Source organism: Eptesicus fuscus, chromosome 5 (genome assembly GCF_027574615.1).
Source record: "Eptesicus fuscus isolate TK198812 chromosome 5, DD_ASM_mEF_20220401, whole genome shotgun sequence".
In the NCBI taxonomy this organism is placed as follows: domain Eukaryota; kingdom Metazoa; phylum Chordata; class Mammalia; order Chiroptera; family Vespertilionidae; genus Eptesicus; species Eptesicus fuscus.
Window position 1 is genome coordinate 54,561,354 of NC_072477.1, and position 25,913 is coordinate 54,587,266.

The following is a 25,913-nucleotide window of genomic DNA, read 5'->3' on the forward strand; positions in this document are numbered from 1 at the left end:
ACTTTGATCAAGGTGAAAAGAAATTGGACTCTTTGAGTAGAAGAGCAAAATGACTTATCCTTTAAGTGGTTCCCTTATGCTGTCTTAAGGTGGGCTATAGAATAAGAGAAAAGACCAGTGATGTGAATATTGTGGTAATCCAGTCAAGAGAAGACAGTGCTTGGACTACAGTGGTAAGCTAGGAGCTGGCTGTTATAAAAAAAAAATTCTATTTGGGTTAATTTTGAAATGAAGAGCAGGATTTGCTGACATTATATGATTGATGTGAGAGAAAGAGAGGAGTCAGGATCCCAACGTTTTAGCCTGAGAAACTGGTACAATGGAGGTGGCCTCAACTTAGATGAGCAAGGCTTTGCTTGGGAGATCAGGAGCTCAGTTTCAGAGAGGTTAAGATTGAAAGCCTGTCATGCATAAAAGTAGATTTCAAGTAGACATCTGGATAAATGAGTCTAGAGTTGTGGAGATTCCTTGGAGATATATATATATATAATTATTAGCTTAGAAAAAAATTTAAAGAAATGACACTAATGGAACATGGTTAGAGAAGCGGTCCAAGAAATAAACTCTGGGAAATTCTATCCCTCCGACATCAGGCAAATGAGGAAGAACAAAGCAGTGAATACTGGAAAAAATGGTGAAGACTGGAAAAAAGCAGCCAAGGAGATAGGAGGAAAACTAAACAACAGAAAATAGAACTATCATATGACCCACAAATTCCACTTGTGAATATTTATATGAAGAAAAAAACTCACACTAATTTGATAAGTCATATGCACTTCTATGTTCATTACATCACTAGAGGCCCAGTGCACAAAATTCATGCACTCAGGGGGGTCTCTCAGCCCGGCCTGCACCCTCTCACAGTGTGGGAGCCTGACATCCTTAGCACTGTGGCAGAGGCGGGAGAGGCTCCTGCCACTGCAGCTGCACTCGCCAGTCGTGAGCCCAGCTTCTGGCTGAGCTGTGCTCCCCCTGTGGGAGTGCACTCACCACCAGGGGGCAGCTTCTGTGTTGATCGTCTTTCCCCTGGCGGTCAGTGCACGCCATAGCGACCAGTCGTTTGTTCTGTCGTTTTGCATATTAGCCTTTTATTATATAGGATTGTTTACAATATCCAAGATATTGAAGCAACCTATGTGTTCACAGATAGATGAATGGATAAAAAAATGTATCACACACACACATGCACGCACACACACACACTAGAATATTAGCCATAAAAAGAATAAAATCTTGCCATTTTTAACAACATAGATAAAACTGGAGGGTATTATGCTAAGCGAAATAAGACAGAAAAAGACAAATACCATATGATTACACTTATGTGTGAAATCTTAAAAACAAAACAAATGAACAAACAAAACAAAACAGGAGCTGACTCATAGAATCAGAGAACCAACTAGTGGTTGACAGAGGGATGGGGTGGGGAAATGGGTAAAATGGGTATAGGGGATTAGGAGTACAAATGTCCAATTATAAAATAAATAAGTCACATGGAAGTAATGAACAGTATACAGAATCCTATATAATAAAGAGGTAATATGCAAATTGAACCTCGGCCCTCTCACAAAATGGCTGCCCCATGTGGTCAAAGATGGCTACCCCATGTAGTTAAAGGTGGCTGCCACAAGATAGCCAGCAAGGGAGGGCAGTTATGGGCGACCAGGCTGGCAGGGGAGAGCCGTTGGGGATGACCGGGCAGGCAGGGGAGCAGTTAGGTATTGGCAGGGGAGTGGTTAGGCGGTGATCAGGGTAGCAGGCAGGCAAGCGGTTGGGAGCCAGCAGTCCCAAATTGTAAGCGGGATGTCCGACTGCCAGTTTAGGCCCAATCCCTGTGGGGTCCCAGATTGGAGAGGGTGCAGGCTGGGCTGAAGGACACTCCCCCCCTCCCCCCCGCCCAGTGCACGAATTTCAGGGCCTCTAGTATAATCAATAATACTGTAGTGACTGTATGGTGACTACATGGTGATCACTTATAAATATCGAAACACTATGTTGTACACCAGAAAATATTATAAAATTGTATACAAATTATACTTCAATCAAAATGAAAGGTAAAACCAGACTTTAACCAGGAAATAAATGTGTTGTATCACACTAAGTCAGTGTCAGAAATAAAATAAGGTACCTTCATTCTAAAAAAGGTGATACTTGTTAGCAAGTCCACAGTTGATTTCAGGTCTTGCAGTCTTTCAGCATTGCCAGCAGGAAAGTTTTCCTGGTTAATTAGGAAACAGAAAATGGGTAAATTATCAGCATTAATGTAAAACATCACAGAAAGTATGGAAATATACTCTTCTTAGTCTTACGAAGCTATATCCTTTTATTTATTCCCATAATCCAATAAAAATATACAAAACAATATTATGACTGCAATATTATTCCTTGTTATTTAACAGCTTTGCTACTAAAAGAGAGGATGACAGCATATATTTGAAAACATTTATAATTTCCTCAATATAGGTAATTTTTTTCAAAAATACTTTGAGAATATTTACATGTGCTACATGACTTTTAATCACAAAGAAGCTTTATTTAAAAAATAAGACGTTACTGCAAAGTCTCTCCCTGAAGTACTGTGGATTTTAACAAAACGTTTCTATCACTGAGATTTGGTGAGATATGTCAACAAAAATGGAGATGTTTTCAGACTAGCTTCTTAAATTGCTATCTGGAAAAAGTCATAGGTAACTTTTAGCTATTTGTGAACTGGAGCAGAGTTGGGGTATCTAAATGATGTTTATACCCAAATATCTTTTCATTGCCTGGCATGGCAGTTCTCTTCTCATAGCGTTGGCCCCAGTTCAATATAAAGGGTGATTTTGACAAAATTTGGTATTATAATTTCTAGAAATATGCAATTAAGATGTCCATCAACAAGAGGCTGAGAGTTGGATACAGGAGAAATACATGTGTGCAGATATAAAAAGATGTTTAGGGTAAACTGTTAAAGAATGCAATCATTATTACTATAGTTTTTTTGTGAATAACAATTATAATTATTTTTTGTAACGAAAACTGTATGTGTGTATTTATATTTATGCATGAATATATATCTTTGTGCTTGTGTGTGTTTCACCTAGAAAGACAGTATAGAATTATTGACAATGAACTCTGCACAGCTTCAAAGATCTAGAAGGAATGCCTTAAGCAGCAAGTTCCCATAGGAATCTCAAAAGCTAGGGATACATCAGCAGGATATCTCAGTAACAAGGAATGAGTTTTAAAGATGAGGACTGGGCCATATATATACTCCATAAATTATCTGACGGCCACTCAATCTGATGGTTATTGAAAGAATCATAAAATTAAGCCACACACACAGTATTGCTGTAGGCTTATGTGGGGCTAGGTACATGACCAAGGGACAAATGCTTGTGTATTTAGTAGACCCTTCTAGTGTGACAGGAAATGAGATCCCATAATCAGGATATTTTGCTTTTCCATTACATAATGAATAGCTTTTTACAATATGACAAGAAATCATCTGAGCCAAGCACAATATTTACTTTTAGTCAAATCATTTTGTACATACCCTATACTTTGACAGGTCAATCCTTAAAGAGTTGTGCAACTGGTCTAGTAGTTTTATGAATCTTTCCCTCTGTCCAAAAAAAAACAAAACACAAAATAGGAGAATGGAAGTAAATGGTCACTATCAGTTATTGTCCCCATTTTATAGAAATCAAGGTTCAAAAATATCAATGACTTGTCCAAGATTTTAGAGCTGGTATGTGACATAGCAGTGTCTCAAAATAAGGTCTCTTTGATACCAAATTCACATTCCTTCAGTAAGTCACACTGGCTCTCTGTGATGAATGAGAAAGTATCCAGAGAATTATGTACTGTAGAAAGAATGCAAGCAAATGAATTGTCACAGTACTGATTCATGACAATATGAGTCAGGAAGAGAAAATATAACCCATCTCTCTACCCACACACACCAGCCCACCTCCCCAGAAATAAATGGTAGTGGTTTTTTTTAATACTTCTCCCACCTATGGAAGTGGGAACAGCTGCTGTTTTTTCAAAAACAATTTTAAAAAGCATTTTCCTTTTGGTAACATGTACAGACTTCACAATCTGAAAGGATTGCTTTTAACTTATGTTTATGTTTTAGTACTAAAAAAAAGTATAAAATATCGGGCAAAAACAACAACAATACACTAATGCTTCCCCTTGATTCTGTGTTGGTATTGGACCAACCTCTTCATAGAGGGGTTTGAAGATGATAAGAATAAGAAGTTTTGCTAATAACATAAGGATGAAGTTGTGTGGATTAAAAACATTGAGTAAAAATATCAGTCTTATGCATGAACTTTATAGGTAGATAGTTCCACCATTCTGAATCTCAGATTTCTAACTAAAACTTAAAATAAAAAGTATATGGAGGTAAGAGTAAATGATAGTAAATGTGTCTGCCTACATTAATATCCTGTAAATACTAAAATGCATTTTGAAGATACTGGCAAAAGTGAAAACTTTTTCTAATATTTTCACATACAGTATGGATTCATGGGGTATAGAACTCTTATCCCTTGAAGTTACTGATCTTGATGAAGTGAGCTGAATATCAATTGAGTTGATGAATTGTTCCTAAGTTGAAATTTCAATTTTCTGAATAAAGTGAAAATTTATCAGGTTTACACATTCATGAACATAGTTTGAATATTGCCTCTGTGTTAACTCTTATGGAGGCAATAAAAGAATCTGATAAATGAACCTTGCTTTTCAGAAGTTTGCCACTTGTTCAGTGGATAAGACTCTCCTATAAAATTACTGAAAAATACTGTTGAGTTGACTGTATTAAATTTTTCTTTTCCATTTCCATCATACCTTCCCAGGAGAGGACTTGGCTTATACTGTCTTTTATTAACCTTTTATTCCCCCATACATATGGATCAGTTGCTCTCAATCAAAATTAAAAAAAAAGAAGAGAGCTATTATAATCATCAGTTTAGTCCATAGTAAAGTTAATTATTCAATGACTGCAGGCTTGATTGCCCCCAACTGCCCTCCCTTGCAGGCCTGGTCCCTCCCAACTGCCCTCCCCTGCTGGCCATCTTGTGTCCACATGGGGGCAGCCATCTTTGACCACATTGGGGCAGCCATCTTGTGTGTTGGAGTAATGGTCCATTTGCATATTACTCTTTTATTAAATAGGATTATAAAAGAAAATATGTTCATGTCATATCTCTGACCTCTTCATCTGACCTCTGTGATTGATACAAATCATCAAGACATCTGACGTGACCCTAGTCAACTATGCTCTGGCCAAAATCACTGGCCCTATTATATACACTAGGACCAACCATTCTGGTTGTCTGCTCTATATCCATTCTTCCACTCTTCCTTACTAATGGAATCGCATGAGTCAAATGTGTCCATTATAAGGTGCCCACTTTCCCAGACCTCTTTGCCTCTAGGAATGACCATGTAGCCTGATTTAGGTCAGGGGGTGAACTTAGCCTATTATCAATGACTTACTATTTGGAAAGATTCAAAAGAGTGCGTGGCAGACAGTGTTTGCTGTATTACTGTTTGACATGTAAGTCTTTGTTAGTTTTTTTCCCATTTGCTCTTTGTGTTTTCCTTTTTCCCACCTTAAACATAGACTAGATCCTAAAAGGTAAAGCAGTCATCCTGTGGCTATAAGATGAAAAGCTAAATAAATGGAACAATAGTGTATGGAGCAAGAAGCTAGGAGTCTCCACACCTCACCCTTGCCATGTCTGCCCACCCTTTCAAAAAATTACAATTCTGAGCAGTTACAGTAGCCCTGGGTTCCTATTACCTCTGTCGTTAGGTTACATGGGGACAAATCTTATTTAGTTAAGTTTGTTTGAGTTTCTGTTTCATGACACTGAACAAAACCCTGACTTTACAGATCACACATGTGGTTTCTACCTAGGTCTTCAGTAACCAGCTGGAAAGTTTACATTCAAGATAAATAGAAAACTGTGGAGAACACTGTGAGGCTTGTCACAAAACCTCAAACAATATCAGATAATGTGAAATTAAAAGTGCACTGCTGATTAAATTTTCATAGAGATCCTTTAAACAGCAGGACAGCTTAAAATTTAATTTTAACTTCCGTATTTCTATTCAACTTGAGTGCGATTGCCTTTGCAGGAGCAGAGGAGGCCTACTGCCTGCATGGTGTGATTTGAAGAATAAAAGACTGGGTGATTAAAGACTGTTTCTACTAAGGCCGTGGCCTGGGCAAGTCTATTTTGAAGAAGTGGCGTTAGAAGAAGTTTAAAAAATTTGGCTCTCAAAAGAAATTTCAATCATTGTACTGTTGATATTTGGCTCTGTTGACTAATGAATTTGCCTACCACTGCCCTAAGGTGCATGCCACTGTGTCAGAAACTGCCATATTATTCAGTTCTTTGCATTGGGTAAGGACTCCATGTCTGGCATTTGCTAGGAGCAAAATCAATAACAAGAATACTAAATATTATCAGTTATCAAAAATGTAGATTTAACTAGTTGATAAGAAAAACTAGATCCATATAGTAAATATTTTCAGCTTTGTAACCTTTGTCACAACTATCAAACTCTGTGTTGTACCATAGTAGCTCCCATAAACAATATATAAACAAATGGGGCTGGGTTTTTCCCCAATAAAATTTTGTATATGGACACCGAAATTTGAATTTCATATCATTTTGATGTCCCACAAATAATAGTCTTCTTTTGCTTCTTTTAACAATTTAAAAAATCTAAAATCCAATCTTAGCTCATGAGGCATACAAAATCAGTAATTTTGGCCCTTGGGCAGAGGGGAGCTTTTGAGTAGGGGGAAGCCATTGCTACCGCACAACTGCATTCTTAGTAAGTCTCGTAGGATCCTGGAACTATGGAAGGAAAAGCTCTTATAAGGAAGGGGTATATCTGTGTGTCTGGCTATCTCTGTGTCTGTCTCTTTCATTTCCTCAATCCCCCGTTGCCCTACTCAGGACTCTTGTCTGCTCTCTAGCCGTGCTGGTCACGGAAAAGAGAGAAATATTTCTATACCAACAGAGATTCTACAACATTATAAAATGCCACTACAATGATGCTATCAAGGATAAACATCTTAATACATTAATAAATGTCATCAATTCAAAGAGCATTTAAGAAGTCCCTCCACAGGTAAACTTGAAAAGCAGTGAGATATTATTATTCACTGACCAAGAGAGCTCAGATGCTTCCCTCAGTTTGACTAAGCTTTACACAGGCTTCTGTTCTTGACTCTAGGTCCTGACCTCCCTTTTTTATTTTTAGAGTATTTTCTTTAGAAACTTTATAATTGCACATTTCTTCTGTACCCTTTTGAGATGTAAATCTTTTTAAATGATGCCTCTTACCAGTTTTATAAGCTTCTAATGTCTTTCTCAAGTACTTGAGAGCCATTCCTTTGAAATGTAAGCATTAAAAAGATAGCACTCCTATCTTCCAGTCTTGGCAGGAGGGTAGGAGACTAATTTTGATGGATGTCAATTAGCAAACACAGATGGCCTAGCCACAGAAAGACTTTTACAAACTCAATATGCTGAACATGTCCTATTGATCAACCTTCCCCCTAATATCCTCATGTACTTTTTTTCTATCTTATTCTAGCCCTTGTTTCAGGGGAGTTGAGCTTCAGCTTGCCTCTCTTCCCTATTGCAATAGCTTTAAGTGAAGTCTTCCTTAACTATTTAACTTCACTGGGTGCAATTTTTGCTTTGACATCACACAAGAAAAAAAGTATAATAAATGTATTCTCAAGTTTGATAAATCATTGAAAGGTATGTGGCCATTATCAATGAATTATGAAAGTGAAAGAAACCTTTCTAAAGTATCAATTTTTAAAGTTTGATCAAATATGCTAGATAAGAGTGAATTATCTTTTTATCAATAAAAAGGATATTTCAGAGTTTTTTTCATATGAAGAAGTGATCTAGCATCTGCAGTCAAAAACTGTAAAAACAAACTTTTATAGACATGTGTCAGGAAGTTAATTAATAAAAATATTATGTTGTTTCTCTGGAATTTGTAATATTTGTGGAATTTGTCATAATAACTTCTACCTCACTGTGATTTATTTTTATTAGAAATAAATAGTAAATGTATATCAAATTTTTCATTGACAATTTTACATTCTTCTTCATGAGAGTCTTACCAAATAGTCTAAGGTTTAGACAGCACAAAAACTAGAACTAATCGCTTAAGCAAGTCATAAAGAAATAATTTATTTCCAAATGTTTTCCACATTCATTCTCTCCTTTGCCACTGATAGATCCTCCCTTCCCCCAACTGATGGACAGCGTATGACGTAAACTCCACCTGCAGCTGGACATTCCTGAACACCTTATATGGACTGTACATTGAACCACCAATCAGCACCTGCCATATACCCTAAGCCCCCGATTCCTAATTCCCTAGGCCCCTAACCATGTACCTTACATGAAACCACCAATCAGCATGTGCTGAGTGCCCTAAGCCCCGTCCCCTCTTTTCCTCCCCTTAAAAGGCACTCTCACCCCGGCAAGCTCTCTCTCTCTCTCTCTCTCCCTTTCCTCCTCTGGAAGGCGGCAGGCAGGGTGATCGCCAATAAAGCCTGTGTCCTGGTATCCCATGGTCTCCGGCCCTCTGTTTCATCTTTCATCATGGTGCTGAACCTGGGTGAGCATGGACTATCCTCGAACCTAGCCCCGAGCTTCTGACTCCTGCTCTGGCTTTGCTCGGCGGCATGGTTCTGAGTCGATTGGCCTGCTCAGAACACTCCTCGAACCCTGCCGTACCAGGACACGTGGGAATCTCGTCGCTTCCTTCTAACCGGTAGGCTTCAGGGATTTTCCCAACCACCCCCCACTCCCGGTTCCCTTGACCTGGAAAGGCCTCAGAGTTTCCCGTACACGGCTCTACATTCTACGTTCTACGTTCTACGTTCTACGTTCTACGTTCTACGTTCTACGTTTTACGTTCTACTTTCTACGAAAGCCCAGGTACCTGGCCGGGAAAACTCTGTTCTACTCCACGGGAAAGGTTCAGGGTGACGACCTTGCAACCTTCTCCTGTCCTTTTTTCTACAGGTTGGCAGAGGGAAAAGAAGGACGCTTCTTATTCCTTCCCCAACTTCTCGGTGGCCCTTTCCCTCCGGTCAAGGGAACCCCTCAATCCAAACCCTCTCGTAACTTCAAAGAAGCTCTACCTGGCCACAATATATAATTTTTGCCACCGGATTGGGAAGCATTCGAGATTCCTACGAAACAGGCTTTCCCCTCCCCACCCATCCTCCCGCTCTCCCCACTTGCTTTATTCCTCGTGTTCCACTCATCAGATCCTCCTCTGGAAGTCCTCTTTGTCCTCTCAAACCCCTTTCTCTGTATTCTGACTCTTTCAACCCAGCGGATCGTTTCTCTCCACGTGTCTTAATCTCGCCACCTCCTTACAATCCTAAACCTGCCCCTCTCTGACTAAGCACTCTTTTTCCCAGGTCAACGCTGGAGTGCAGGAGTCCTTGGTTTAGCGTTTAGCTTTTTTTTTCCTTTACACACACTGGTCCTGCCCACTGACCAGCGGCAGCGGCTGCATTTACAGGCCCTTCCTCTCCCTCAGGGTGTTGGCTTCCTGAGCTTCAGTCTCCCTGAAACGTCCCTCCTGGTCCCGCCCTCATTATGGGAGGCAGGATGGGGCATTTCTACCTCTGAGAATTCTAACCCACCCCGCCCCCCCCCCCCCCCCCCCCCCCCCCCCCCTGTGCTCTCTGCCTAATCTCCGCTCCTGTGGCCTCCAGCAAACAAATTCACAGGTGGCTGGCCATTTCCCTTCTCACTCTCTGACCTTTCTCAAATTGAAAAACGTCTAGGCTCTTTCTCTTCAGACCCTCTTAACCAGCAGCCGCCTTCTCCCCAGTCCCGGAGCCCAAATCCTGAGAACCTGAGCTCTAAAACAGCCTTTCCCATCTAACATTCATTCTCAGGCCCAAAGACTGCCTTCCTCAACAGCTTCTTCTACTCTCGCGTCCACTCTACCCCTGAGGAAGGCAGCAGGAACTGAGGGCACACTCTTTGAGTCTATGTCCAGCCTCACAGATTGAGAGGCATCTCAGGTTTCCTTTCCCACTGACCTGACCATTTTTACTCCCCGACATATGCCGCAACTGCAGGTCCACAAACCCCTCAAAAAGACCTCGTTAACCTAACCTTTAAGGTCTTTAATAATAGAGACAAGGAGACCCAAATCCAAAATCAAAGATGAGATCAGGCCAAGGTGGAGGCCCATTAGGAGGCCTTCCAGCTCCTAGCCACCACTCTCACAAACCCCAAACGGAGTGCCGGTCCTCCAACCAAGGGTAAGTCAGGGGCTAAGCCTCCTCCGGGCCCATGCTTCTAATGCAGCAAGGAAGGACACTGAGCCAACTCCTGCTCCAACCCGAGACCCCCACCTGGGCCCTGCCCAAGGTGCGGAGGGAAGGCCACTGGAAATCAGACTGTAGCCTGGCCCCTCCAGGTCTGGCCTCAGCCAGTCCAGCATGGCCGCCCTCTGGATCCGGCCTGGAGCTCCCAGACCTCCTGGGACTGGCCACTGAAGAAGCTGCCCAGGCCCCGACAGGGCCCCACAGACTTACATCACCAGGACAGAGCCTCGGGGAATGACTGTGGTGGCAGGTAAGCCGATCTCCTTTTTAATTGACACTAGGGCCACTTATTCTGCCCTCTCTGAATTCACTGGGACCCTTGTCCCCTCCTCAGTCTCTATTATGGAGGTTGACAGATTAGTCTCACAGCTATTAGCCACCTCATGTCTACACTGCATCTTACTAAATTCCCCCATTCACTCTTTTTTCATTCTACCTCGGTGCCCGGCCGGGGCTACCATGCATCCCCTCTTAAAACCCAGTTGTCCCAAACCACAGTCACCTACCTCAGTTTCACTCTCTTACCCCAAAAGGCCAAGCCATTCCTGGGACTGTAAACGCCTTATCTCCTTATCTCCTCTATGATCATTATCTGTAGGAAGAATGTGGCCATTTGGGACTCAAGCGGCTAGAGGCCTGGCTAGCCTGGGAACAGGCTTCGGAGCCTGCTCCTTCCCCCACTGCCTTTTCTAGCACATAATACTGAAACATTGATTGCTAGACATGTTTAGAAATACTTAATAGAAGGTCTGAGGCATGGTTATGCATTTTTGAAGGACATAGAAAGAAGGTTTGAAGGCTAATTTGAAATTGTGAAGGTTTTTGTGAAGGTTGTGCATGTGATGAGATGGAGAAGAGAAAGAAAGATAAAAAGAAAGAAAGAAGTTACTCTGAGCAAGAAAGTGAGGCTTCAGTCTCCAAGCCTGGCAGGACAAGGTTGCTGGATACTTCTTAAGCTAAACCAGAATATTCAGTGTCTAACCTCTTATCCAACCATCCAGGTCCCTGGCTCTCACTACTCCTTTCCTTCCCTTTCCCTCCCACTTTCACTGCAATACAATCTCAATCACTCATCTGTCACCCCTTATTGGCAGCGCCATGGTGACCACCCTCTCAGCTTAGATTGTGGAACTAGAAAAAGGAATCTCATCCCTTTAGCCCACCTCTTCTCCCTACACCTTTCAGCTTGTCTCCATGATAGGGATTTTTCTTCCTCTGTGAGGAAAACACATATATCTGTCTCCCCATCAGCTGGACAGGAACCTGTACTTTCATCTATCTCTCACCCAATGTAACCCCAATAATCAGTCTTTACCTGTCCCCGTAACCCATCATATCTGACACAAAAGGGCAGTCCAGATCATCCCTCTCCTCCTAACCCTCAGCATCACAGCAGGAGTTGGAACTGCCACAGGGAGCTTAACCACTGCTCTACCCATACTTTGAAACCCTGTCTCAGGACCTACAAGAAACATGTGGATGCCCAGCAAGGGGCAAAACTGGGAAAGCAAGAACCTCACTCCCAGGGTAACCTATTCTCCCCTTTCATATCACTAGTGAGGCAACTGAGACCCTACTCTTTTCCCCCTAAAAATAACATCTAGGTCTCAGTTATATTTCAGGCCCAGAAAAGCAGCAAAACCAGACAAGTGACGCTGTGGCAGCCTCAGGACCAGCTTCTACCTCCCAAGTGACTCAACAGGATCGCTCTCAAGACTTCACCAACCAGTCTCTTGGATAAATTATGCTGCTGCACTCCTCGTCCAGCCTCCCATCATTAGGCCAACTGGTGTCTATTCCTTTAATTTTGCTCTTTAGCCCCCTTTCTTATGCGCTGTTTTCTAGTCTTTTGCAGAACAGAATGCAGGCATTCGCCAACCAGAAGGTGGGAGAGATCTATCTGGCACTGAATTCAGAACCTAACACAAGAATCCTTGAGACCCCGGGTAGACGCCCCTAACGACGCCCCCGCTCAGCAGGAAGTAGCTATGGAAGACGGACCTTCATCCCCTGACCCTGCCCGGACTCTCAATTTTTTTAATATTAGCAAAAGCCTGGAATGATAGATCCTCCCTTCCCCCAACTGATGGACAGAGTATGACGTAAACTCCACCTGCAGCTGGACATTCCTGAACACCTTATATGGACTGTACATTGAACCACCAATCAGCACCTGCCATGTACCCTAAGCCCCCAATTCCTAAATCCCTAGGCCCCTAACCAGGTACCTTACATGAAACCACCAATCAGCATGTGCTGAGTGCCCTAAGCCCCGTCCCCTCTTTTCCTCCCCTTAAAAGGCACTCTCACCCCGGCGCTCTCTCTCTCTCTCTCTCTCCCTTTCCTCCTCTGGAAGGCGGCAGGCAGGGTGATCGCCAATAAAGCCTGTGTCCTGGTATCCCATGGTCTCCGGCCCTCTGTTTCATCTTCCATCACTTCATTTTCTCTAAACCATTGTCTAGATGCAGCATTACTTTGTCTCACCAGGGCTAGCGCATCAGCCTCCTCACTGATTTCCATTTAGTCCTTCTGTGTTCAATACCAGGAACTGGTTTACTCATTTCTCCTTTCTTCATTGTGATTCCCTGTAGTTTTGAGACTAGAAAACTAAATGCTGTATTTCTCAAACTCCTTTGCAGTTAGGTTTCTGCAATTATCTTAGTTTCTGCCTATTAGATGCATGGAAGCTACTACCTTTGGGAAGCAGACATGAAGTGGAGGCCCACTTCCTGCTTCCTGGTTTACTTCTGCTGCTAAGTCAAGTCCTGGAGATATTTACTTCTCAGTCCCAGGTCTCTAGCTTTGTGGTTTTATCAAGACTGTTGCATTGTAAATAGAAGCAGACTTCTGATTTATCTTTCTGACTGTAGGAAAGCTCATAGCTTCTCTTGCAAATTAGTTTCACTGTGATATTTTAAGAATTATTACAGAAGGATCCTCCTCCAGTCCCTCAGATGATAATTATAAGCATCTAATTCTCTGTGCCAAAACCCTTTCAATTTAAAGTTGCTTGGATGGTTTCTATTACTACAACTGAACTCTGTCTGTCTCATATTCATTTTATCTCCCCCCCACCCTGTAATATTTCCTCTAAAGAGCGATCTAAGTAAAAAATTCTATCAAAGTATACCCTTTGCCTCAAGATGAAGTCCAAACATTTCAGTGGGCAACTTAATATCAACCCAAGAACACGGCACCGTCTTATAGTTTCATCTTTTATTCTATCTGCCATACTCAGTAGGCAGGCTACCTTACACAAACTTCTTTCAACTTATTTTGCATCTTTACTTCTCCTTTCCTTTCCTCAAATGTCTCCCATGCCTGAGGTAGTTTTTCTACTACTTCTTGGACATCAAAAAATATTACTCATCCCTAAAAGCCTTGCTCCATTTCTACATTATTTTGTATAAATTTTATCATAAAAATGTGAAAACAAGGGTAAAAGTTGGTGAGGAAATAGAGGTTACTGTCTTATTTAGAGCTTTGTATCCTTTTCTTCATTTATCATTATAACATGGGCATTGCTCAATTATATGAACTTTTCTTTAAAACCTTGACTTTAATGATTACATTATATTTTAGTGAATAAATAAACCCTAGTTCACACAACTATTCATCTCCGTCCTTCACTGAGGAACGCTATGACATTAGACTTTAACCTCAACTGTTTCACTAAGCAATGATCTCCTAATTGCCAAATCCAGTAGGCTCATTTCTTTCCTTATATTATTTGAACTCTTTTTGCAACACCTGGCAATGCTATATACTGCCCTTTTCTCAAAATAGTTACCTTGCCTTTCATAGTAAGCATAACATTTTTATTATCATATTTGTTCAATTTCTTTAACCATTTTCCTTAGCAAAATTTGCTTGCCCATCCTCTTCACCCCCAAAAGTTCTGTTTGTTTCACTTTATTCTTGAATATTTTCATCTAAACTATGACTTCAAATAATACCTGTACACAAAAATGGTTTTCTTCCCTTGAGTATTTGTTTTAAAATCCTCATCAGTAAAATAACTTTTCCCACTGGTTTACCTTTTGAAGACTCAATATATCTGGGTTACACCTTTGTGAAGGATAAAGAAAGGCCAATATAATGGTGTTCCTAAGTTACAAGTGACAGTATCAGCTTCACGAGTCAGGTAAATAAGAATGCCAAGCTTTAAAGTGCACGTAGGAGACACTTTACTTACATATATTGTACAAATAACATTATTTTCAATAGGTAGAGAAAAATATGGTTACATTTGCATACCATCTCACGGATGTATCCAGACGTAGTTTGAGAAAGATTTTCTTTTTGAAACCTCCTCTACAATAAGTCATTTGGATTTACAAAATGACGTTTGTTATAACCATATTGCCACTAAAACACTGAAAAGAACTGAAATCAATTTGGTTTCTCTTCTTTGGGTCAGCGTGAAGTGAAAAAGCATGCTACTTATTTCCCTCCAGGTAGCATTTACGTTGGATATTAATCATGTAAACACATCTTCTTTCTCAGTGGTAAGTGGTTCCGTGTTCCACAAGGTTGGCTTATTCTGCACAATGTTCCCAGGCAGAATATTAAAAGCAAAACAATTTCATAACACTGAACGCTTTATGTTACAGGTAAAATCCTGGGACAATCAATGCTGTTACCAAGACGAGGTTTTTATAACAAAACTACTCTATGATCTGGTATGACTCATGATTGTATTTTCTTGGGCTGGTTAGGGAATGTTCTTTGGTCCCAACTGTTGCAAGAGACAAACTGTATAACAAAAGTACCTGGTGGTGTACTGTGTAGACCAAGCATGTTAAATTTAAAGGCTAACACAGGCCAAATAAACCAGGTTTAAGTTTATGTGGGCTGCAAAAAAAAACCAAAAGCTTCAATTTTCATAGAAATGTAGGTTTATTTCGATAGAGACATACTGAATACAAAGGGCTGAAATAAATGAGTAATCGTTAGCATAAAATAATATAACATTTTAATAAAAATTAATATTTTCTCTTGAACATTAACTTACCAGACACTGAATAACTGCACAAATTACTAAGTGTAGCCCAAATAAACTTATTTTTCTTTTCTCCAGAAGCGAAATATTTCCTGTTGTGCATACCAAATAAGTCAGTCCAAGAGTAATGACATGGCCATCAGTTGCTAAAATATTCACTGCTAGTATTAGTGGAGAGAAATGGTACGCCTGCGCGCAAGGGGCATAAGGGAAATGAATGCAACACGATTATAGTAATGAGTCATTAGCGAACACTGTAGCTCGTTATAATTATGTATAACAGGATATTGTAAAAATTAAGTTATGAAATGTTTATTAAAATGTTTCTTACACACCGTTATATTGGCTGGGCCGCAAAAATATTTGTTGTGGGCCGCATGTGGCCTGCAGGCCGAGAGTTTGACATGCTTGGTTTAGACTATAGGTAAGGCAGGAGAAATGCAATCCTCATATCTTATTATATAGAGAACTTTCAATGTTTACAAACTGGCTTAGCACCTCTTACCTCATTTTAATTTGAGAAACATGTTAAAGAAATAATTCTTGTCCACATAGAGCAGATTGAGAAATAGGTTTAAATGACTGAACTGACTAATTTTGAGTACAAACTCCAATCCCATGACTCCTCCATAGATAGAGTTTTCTTCTACTAGTGTTTATTTTGACTTGTCATTAAATAACAATCACTTTTTCCTTTGATTCATCCCACCTAATCTTATCTACCTCATATGCATTTTCTTTTAGATGAAAAAGATAAGAAACTAAACACAGCAGCACATTTTTTCCCCCCTACTGGCTTTACACCCTTTTATTTGCTGGGTTTCATTTTTTTACTCTATGACACATAATGTCCTCAGTTTGATTTCTAACACCATGATCAATCACAAAATCTATTCAGTAAACCAATTTGGAGATTCAGTGGGAAATGTAACTGTAGTCTCATGGAAAAATACCTGTCTCTCAGGGATACTGAATAGAGCTACTAGACTACCCAGGTGCCCTGGCCAAAACCTTGGGAATCTTTCCAGGCATTTTTCCATTTCCCTCACTGTCCACATCCTTAAAGATACTTAGTGAAGTTGATTTTATACCCTGAAAAGCTCTGAAATTTGTTCTTCCTTCTTGATCTCCACTAATTCTTAGTTTAGATCTTTACCACTTTACTAAAATTACTGTTAATTTATATCCTATTTCCAGTTTTGTCAATTTCAATTTTTAAAAAATATGTTTTTATTGATTTGAGAGAGGGGGAGGGAGAAGTATAGAGAGCTAGAAACATCGATGACAGAGGGACATTGATTGGCTGCTGACCCGAAATCAAACGGGGGACCTCTTGGTTCTTGGGTCAATACTCAACCACTGAGCCACAATGGCCAGGCTCAATTTAATTTAATGCTTATAGAGAATGAGCTCCAGTGATAGGGGCAGTAGATAATGAGATTCCACAGGATCCCTGCACTTTTATTTTTCAATGCGTTTTTAATGCATTTGAATACTTCATGTGGACAATCTTAATTAGATACAGATAGTTCTGTTAGACTCTTTATACATCTACTAGAGGCCCAGTGCATGAAATTCGAGCACTGATAGGGTCCCTAGCAGCTGCCAGCTGCCAGCCAGGGCCTCCCTTCCTTCCCCCAGCTAGCCTGCCCCCTTGTCAAACTCCCAGAAGAACTCCAGTTGAGGGGACAATTTGCATACTATGCTTTTATTATATAGGATTATTTATTTATTTTTTACTTAGAAGATATGCTGTTATCCATCAGTACCAGTAGAAACCAACAGAAAGTACAAATGAAGCCTAATAGAGAAGTCAACCAAGCTCATATTTACCAGGGAAAAGTGTCTGCAATGGTGAATCCCAAATTTGCATACATGGAGAATTTCTTACAAAATACCAATACTCTCACAAAATGTATGTTTTTCCCCCATTGAAAAAGCTCATTCCAGATATGGAGATTTCATCTAATGAAGATGCTTACTGACTGTCAAAATTATTTCACTGAATATGTTTCAAATGGACTTTAAGCTTTAGCCCAATTATGTAATTAATATTCCCTAAGATATACCTTCTGCAATGAGATTCCAAGAATATCTGGAGTCCAGTGCCCCTTTAATATGTAATTCCCATAAGCTACTAGAAATTTCATAATTAACAAAACAATACTTACACCGAAGTTGGTAGCAGCAAATCGATCCGAGGCAGAAACCTGCACATTTGTTGAAACTGTCGTGTGAGCATAGAAAGCATTTATATTCGCCAGCAAGGTGCTCATGATGGCAGGGACACCAGGGCACATGTATTTAGAAGACAGACACGAGAAGTGCCTGCAAGACAAGAACATCGAGCCCTTTAAACAGGAGCCACATAATTCAAACAATAGCATAACCTCTAACACCAGCAATTAAATAATTCCTCAACTGCATCTGTGAAAAGGACCAAAAACTCCCATATCTCTAATTGAAATAGAAAGCAATTTCAGCCCAAGTTCTCACTCACAGATGTGAAGTGGTTTAATTAGAATATGATTTGCCACAGGGATGGGTGCATAAACCCTTTCAACTGTGAGAGTGTTGTGTGTACACACCGAAAGTGCAATTTCCAGAGGACTCCAGCACCGTGGGGAAGCAATAACACAGGCATCTCCTTTTCCCAGCAACCGTGTTCCCACTCATTTCATGGGTAAAGCACGAGGCCCTCCTCATACTGCACAGTGACTGAACAAGTAAATGTAACATCTGCCTGGAGTCCAGCTTGTGAGCTTTTGTCAGGAAGGATTATCTTTCATAAGCAGTTCTGTCTCCCATTTTGCTAAAGCCAGGATTTAATTAAGCCAACAGATGAGTAGTGAGGGCAAGTTGGATTATGCCAGCTTTATACTTAAAGACCATTCCTTTTGAACCTTGAATGATAGTATCATAGACACACATCAGAAGCAATAAGTGTTCAGTTCTGTTACTCCTCTCAAGAGAACCCGTTTCATCTGAACCATAACAAAAGACCTGAGCATTGAAAGCACAGCTTAGGGATGAAAGTGAAAAGATAAGTTATGCATGGAGGAAGGAAATTTCAGTACATAATCTGAACCTATGTTGCTGTCCTACCTCAGTAACGTGTCCTCCTCCTAGACCTCAGTGGATTTTGTATTACTGAGTACAAGCACAGAGTGCACATACATATGGAAATGGCCTGAGTTGCACCTCAAATGAAATGGCTGGTGGTCCTGCTAACGGTGGCTTCTCTTAGATCTCAGCCAGGCCACTCTCCTGGAGCTTGTGACAATACCAGCTAATAAAAGTAGGTTAAATTTTTAAACGTGGATCTCTGAGGATCATGAATAACAAACATAACTTGAGAGTTACATGACGTGTGCAGTTTAACCCTGGAATTAGATTATCACTGATTGCTTCCTTTGGGTAAATATTTTGACTTTATTATACACTAAATTAATTCTTATTAATATCTATTAAATACTACAAATTTACATAAATATATTGAAAAAAGAAATTTAAATTCTCTAGCACTATGATTTTGCATTTCTTTCTCCCCCCAACTACTCATAAGTAATCATGTTTGTTAGGCCCAAATTAGAGGTCAATCCATAATTGTGGATTATGCAATGCCTGAGGCATTTTGACTTTCTGAGTGTTCGGCTAACAGGCTTGTACATGGTCTTCACTTTGGCAATGTGTCTGCCTCAGAGCTTGTGCGCCCTTTCTTTATATGTGGTTACTGCCAAGGTCTGCTTTTTTGCTTCTAACCATCTCTTTGAAAATCATTTCCTTTTAAGGGGTGCAGTTCCAATACTACTTAAATTATCCTAAGGGGAAGAGATGAAACAGGATTAAAAGTACAATTAGCAATTTAAATGACAGAGTACATCCTTGCAGCAAACCACCCCTTCAAAAAGCATACCTTCAAATAAAATAGGTCAAACAATACTACTATAATTTCTGGAAATGCGTAACAATTCCCTACACAGACTTAATTAAAAACAATTAATTGATAATGTTAAAATCACTTGACTTCATTTTTGCAAGAAAGTAGGGTTAGTGTCAAATCAATTTAGCACAATGGAATTTCAGTTTCATGCGAAAAGTTGAAGTAACAAACTCCAAAAAGACAATGCTTGAATTGGCAATAATGAGATTGTTATTAGGCATCTTGGCTGAAGCAACTGCCAAAACATTGTCAACCATTAATTCTCAAAATATGACTGGGAAATATTGGAAGTCATGTGTATGTACTTCAAATAACACATGTGGATTCAGCTCGCTATTGTTTTGCCGGTATCATAATGGAGAAAAAATTATCTAATTTCTCTGTCTTTTCATGGATAACTGTCCCTAATGACACCCATTTTGTGGTTTTCAAGGGATGAAAATGCCTTTGATTAAACAGATTTTAAAATCTCTCAACTATTTTTAATGGCCACAATAGCAGGGTGATTAGAAAGCAGCACCAAAAAGATAGTGATTCTTAAACCCTTATAAGGGTTTTCAGAGAAACAATACAAGATGAAAGGAAAGAATATCTGTATTCTTGATGTTAGAAATATACTAAAACAGTATTTATCACATTTGCTCCAGAGAATTCAGAGTAGCATGCATTTCAGTGATGAGTAAATGTTTTATTCATCCTTGTCGCTAAAGAGGGGCTTGAACTTTTAAGGATCACTTCTTTTTTGGTCAAAAGCATCAGTGTTTCATAGGTGCTATTGATTGTTGATGCTCAATTACAGAGGTTTTTGAGAAATAAAGTAATAAAATGCATAGGGTTCAGAGAAATGATCAAAATTGGATAGTAAGTCAATGGGACATGCAAGTGGCCCATGAGCTCTGACACCTCTCTTCATATATGCCTTAATTTGCCCCCTGCCTATGTTCTTATAGCACACATGCATATCTCTATTATACTGTTTTGTTATTTTTTAATTTCTTCTTCCTGTTCCCCCTAAATTAGGAACTCAGTGGGTACAAGAGCCATCTTTTATTATTAAATCCCATTGCCCTGTATAAGTCCTCTTTCTTAGATACTTAGAAAGTGTCTATCAAATAAATACATTACTTCTTCTGAAATGTGGGCTCTATGAAGATCTGGACTTTGCCTTCTTGTTCCTGATGTATCCTCAGTGCCTAGAGAACTTCCTGGCACATGGTAGGCACTCGATAAATATTTCTTAAAGGAATGAATGACTTAATTGAGCAGCAATCTCCTTAGAAAGCAGGATCCTGGCTCAAGCAGCTAAAATAGACTAGTGGCATTAAAGTAAACTATATCCCAACAGTTGTGGTTTAAATATGAATTAGAGTAAGATGATTAGTGCCAAAATATAGGTTGTTAAGCTCACCAAAGAAAAAAAATTAACCTAATACTTTTCTCTTATTTGGTACTAGAGGCATGGCGCATGAATTTGTGCACAGGTGGGATCCAGCTTGTCCACCCCAATGGTGGCCAATTGGGCTGGGCCAGCCAGTGGGAGGGGATGCAGGTGGTTGGCTGGCAGGCCCCATTCCCCTGGTTAAACTCCTGGTTGAACTCCCTGTCAAGGGGACAATTTGCATATTAGCCTTTTATTATATAGGATTACAGAGGGATGACTATGTAGCCTAATGGAATCTCAGATTTTGTAAGAAACCTTGGGTTTCATTTTACAATAAACGAAAGACTCATTAAGTACTCAGTTAAAATGTATTTGCTCAACAGAGATCATTTCCAGAGGACAATTTAAACCTTAATGCTTGACATGAAATTTCCTGCATGTGTTCCGGGGTGAACAGTTGGTCTGTCAGAACACTGTTAAAAACATACGTTTGCATAAATAAATGAAAAGCATCAAGGATTCCCTAATTCTCAACCTGGAAACAGGATCTATGCCCAACCTCATAGTGTGAGATACATGGGATAGCGTGCTCCTTTGAAAAATAGATCACATGCTCCTTATCACTGTCATAAACTGGAAAACTGCTCTCATTTTAGTTGGATGGGTGCATTTACCATATGAAAACAAATCCTCCTGGTCTTGATCAAACACTTGACAAAGAGGAAAACTGCAATCCCTTTTCTCTTTCTTATGAATGCTCCAAAACAAAGGATGCATTGTTATGCAGCAAATAGGGTTAATAAATAGTGTCCTCATAGAAAATGTTCTGTGGTAAAAGGAGAGAGGATTTATAATAAGTAGGAGGAACTCTGAGGACTGGGCAGTTCCGAATTAACAGTCAGGTTACTTACTAGCAAAATCGATTCAGCCTCTTTCTTATGATAAGAAATACACAAGAGGAAAACTCAACAACCAGACGCTCTGAGTTAATACACACTTTCCTCTTATTTATTTGTGCTCCAAATTTATCTTAAAAAATATGGGAGAATGCCTAAAGAAACCAAGCAATCTTTAATGTAAGAGGAAGGTTATGAAGTTACCTGGGGACTTGGCTAAGCATAAGAGGACTTTAAATATTATTAAAAAAACAACACTAATTTGATTTATTTTTCTGATCGCATGGTGCATAGTAAAATCCAGAAGAATTAAGCAGTTTTGTTCCTTCCCAAACTTATAAGTATCTTTACTACACAGATAGGACACATGTTTCTTCCTTAAAGTTGAATTCCCCAATTTTGTGTGTTTAAAAATTAAGAGCAAATTCTTCTGAGATAAGCTGGCCATGTCTAGTTGAGTATTGTCATTGTTTGGTTTTCTGGTCCCCTGAAGCAAGGTTTTGAAAAACAGAAAAATATTGATTCAATAGGCACCCAGTTTAAATTCAAAGATATGGTTGGTTATTAATAAACTGTTGTTGTTGTTGAGTTATTCATTGGCCAACAATAGGTTAGGACTCAAGTTATACTTCAAATACAAGAGTATTATATGGAAAATATTGTCAAAAGCTGTTCTTCAAGTTATACTTTGCACCTAACAGAAGAATGTCAGTATTCTGAAACTTATCCAAATTATTAGGAATAATCAACATAATATTTTCTAAAACACTCAAATGCAACATAAATGGTAAAACAGATACCTAAATCAACATAAATATAATTTTCAGTTCCACTCTGCTTGCTTTTGACAACTGAAAATGTCTGACATGAAAAATAATGCCAGGAGAACGTGGGAATAAATACAATTCTTATAAACATGATTATACATAGAATTAACATCAACATAAAATGTGTATTTTTCTATAAAAATTAATTTTCAATTAATGATCATCAATGAATAATAAATGAAGACATCATATTTACATTGATAGTAATACTTTTTAAGTGTTATTAGATTGTCAAATTGCTCTTAGCAACATATTTTGGGATATGTGTCCTTGAGCAAGGCTAACAAAAGAAAAAATACATACAAGTTGGACTAGAACAAGCTAAATTATTTTTACACAGCAAAAAAAATCATTAACAAGACCAAAAGATAACCTACTAAATGAGAAAAGATATTTGCCAATGATATATCTAATACCCAACATATATAAGGAACTAATGCAATTTAACACCAAACAACAACAACAACAACAAAAGCACCCCAAAACAATTTGATTTAAAAATGGGCAGAGAACCTGAATAGACATTTCTCCAAAGAGGACATATAGATGGTCAATGGAAAACAAAAAGATACTCAAATCATTTAATCATCAGGGAAATAGAAATCAAAACCACAATGAGATATCACCTCACACCTGTCAGAATCGCTATCATCAAACAGACAACAAATAAGTGTTGGTGAGGATGTTGAGGGAAGGAAATCCTTGTGTACTGTGGGTGGGATAATAAATTTGTACAGCCATTATGAAAAGTAGTATGGAGGTTTCTTAAAAATTAAAAACAGAACTACCAAATGATCCAGCAATTCCACTTCTGGGTATTTATCTGAAGAAAACCAAAACACTAATTTGAAAAGATATATGTATCCCTATGTTCATTGCAGCATTATTTACAATATCTAAGATATGGAAGCAATCTAACTGTCCATTGATAGATGAATGGATAAAGAAGATATGGTATAAATATACTATGGAATATTAGCCAGTCATAAAAATAATAAAATATCCATTTGCAACAAAATGAATGGACCTACAGAGTATTATGCTGAGTGAAATAAGTCAAACAGAGAAAGACAAATACCATATGATTGCATTTATATGTGGAATCTAAAAAAAAACAAAACAAACTAACAGAAACAAACTCATAGTTACGGAGAAAAAATTGATGGTTGCCAGATGGAGGTGGGTTAGGGTGATGGTTGAAAAAAGTGAAGGAATGAAGAAGTAAAAGTTTCTAGTTATAAAATTAATCATGGTGATGTACAGTAGAGCTAAGGGAATATAGCCAATGTTGTAATAAATATGTATGGTGTCAGATGGGTGCTGTCAAAGCAAAAATGACAGGGGACAGAATTAGGAAAGTTTTCTTCAATGAAAGAAAATCCAGAATTCAGTCTGAACTCAACTTTACTGACATAAACGATGGAAAAGATTTCAAGACCTGAAGTGGGGAATGGAGGGTAGGGATTCTGAGTTAGAGGAACCCTAGTCATCTGTATTTGCTAATTGGCCTTACCCAAAGGAAAAGTAAACTGTCTCTTATCCTCATGACAGGAGGAAGCATTACAACTTGGGCAAGGCCCCAACCCAAGTTAGAAACCCTCCATGGAGACTGGGAAACAGGGGCCTATTTTCTTGATGATTATATTCAAAAGCTCTGGCCCTCCCATATCCTTGAGAAAGCCAGCCCTGGGTTGTAAAACTGGCAATTGTCTTTTTAACCCTTTGCACTCGCTTGCTTTTTTCTCGATTCCTTTATTCTACTCGGGGTTTAATTTTTTAAATACCCCAGATTTTACAAAGCGTGGCAGTAGAATAAAAAACTGGAGTTTCTTTTCATACAAACTTATTTATTTGGATTTTTTTATATTTCAAATTATTGATACATTCAATAACCGTCCGTCACACTTGACATCCGAGTGGGAAAGGTTAAAAGTTTCCATCTTAAAAGGTCAGAGAAAGAATTTACAATTCTAATATTTCCAAAGTAAATGCTCTAAGAAAAGGGAGGTGAGAGCCTCTGGGGTTAGGTCTCTGGATTCTGCCAGGACAAAGGTGAGGGGGAGAGCAGGGACTGACAGGCAGAAGGAAGTATAGAGTTGTGCCCAGCTGAGGGAAATGTTAAGGCCATCTTGGTTCATATTTAACACTAAAAGAAACATTTAGAAAATAAAAATATCAATATCAAATCAAATGTATAACCACGAGTAGAGATAATCTACCACACTGTGTTATCCTCAAAGTGCAATGGTCAATTTATCACACAAAAACCGGGCGTTCTTTTTCCTCCCGCCTGTCGGCCTTGCTTTCCCTCTTTAGACCAGCAGTTGGCAATCACGTGCCCACAGCCAAACCTAGTCCATAGTTTTCGTTTTTAAAGTAAAGTTTTATCAGGATACAGCCATACCCATTTGTTTACTTAATGTCTTTGGCTGTTTTTGCACTAGGAGTGCTGAGTTGAGCAGTTATGACAGAGATTTCATGACTCACATAGCAGAAAATATTTATTATCTGGCCGTATGTAGAAAAAAATTTGCCGACTCCTGCTTTAGACTAGTTCCTAGAGTGACAGGAGCTTTGTAAAAAGTGAGTTCACAGATATATAATAGGTGACCCTAGTCACCTGCAGGTCACTTGATACCAATAAGTATCTAGAAATATCATCTGTTGTTGTTTACATATGTTAAAGGGTAAGAAAAATACAAGTGATAAAGGAGGAGTGATTCTCCTCTTTTAAACTATCATACATTCACCATTTTTTCTGTATTAACATGATTGTGCTTCTCAGAATATAAGAAATACGAAACTAAAGAAATCTGAATCAGCTCAAAGAGATATTTTATAATAAATGTAACTTCCTTTTACTCGGATACTTTCCGAGTGTTTTTTTTTTAAATTTATTTTTAATTATATTTTAAGCATAGCTCTCTTTTAGCAGACCACTTCACATACTTTAGAGTGCATTTTAATTGCACTCAAATTTTATAGAAGGTGTCCTGCTGAATTATTACCGCCACTGACATGGGACAGAGCAGATGGCAAATCACAGACTCCATTATGGCTACTCAGTTCCAAAGTAGGTTGCCTCCAAAGGAGTGAGAACCCTGCCAGTGGACATGAGCAAGCAGAGGGACAATAACGACTGGTCAGGGATGCAGTAATAGAGATTTTGAGGGGGGGTTCACCTGGGCAAATTCTAAGTTCTTTTTCATATTGCATCTAAGAATCTGTAAGTCATTATTATTTAACATTAGGACTTTCTGTAAACTGAAAAAGCACACATTTTATCAGAAATTTTAAAGAAATTTGCATATGCTATTCTAGAATGACGACAGGTGATTGAAGGCTATGAATAGTAAACTTTGACGAAGAACACTGATTTTGGTTCAGTACACATCCATCAGTAAGGTGGTTGAAAATGACTGATTAGCTGGGCCACCATCTACTCAGCTTATGTGAAATATAATCAGTTCATTA

General features: G+C 39.1%; 1 protein-coding gene across 2 annotated transcripts in view; it reads right to left on the reverse strand.

Moving 5' to 3' along the window:
• UNC13C (unc-13 homolog C) overlaps positions 1-25,913 on the reverse strand; it is a 515,697-nt gene that overhangs the window by 221,203 nt on the left and 268,581 nt on the right. For both annotated transcript variants that reach the window (XM_008143163.3, XM_028147779.2), the window contains 3 exons: positions 17,564-17,720; positions 3,536-3,604; positions 2,129-2,218 (listed from right to left, as the gene is read on the reverse strand). In XM_008143163.3, the coding sequence (XP_008141385.2) occupies positions 2,129-2,218; positions 3,536-3,604; positions 17,564-17,720 (316 nt within the window). The remainder of the gene's footprint in view (positions 1-2,128; positions 2,219-3,535; positions 3,605-17,563; positions 17,721-25,913) is intronic.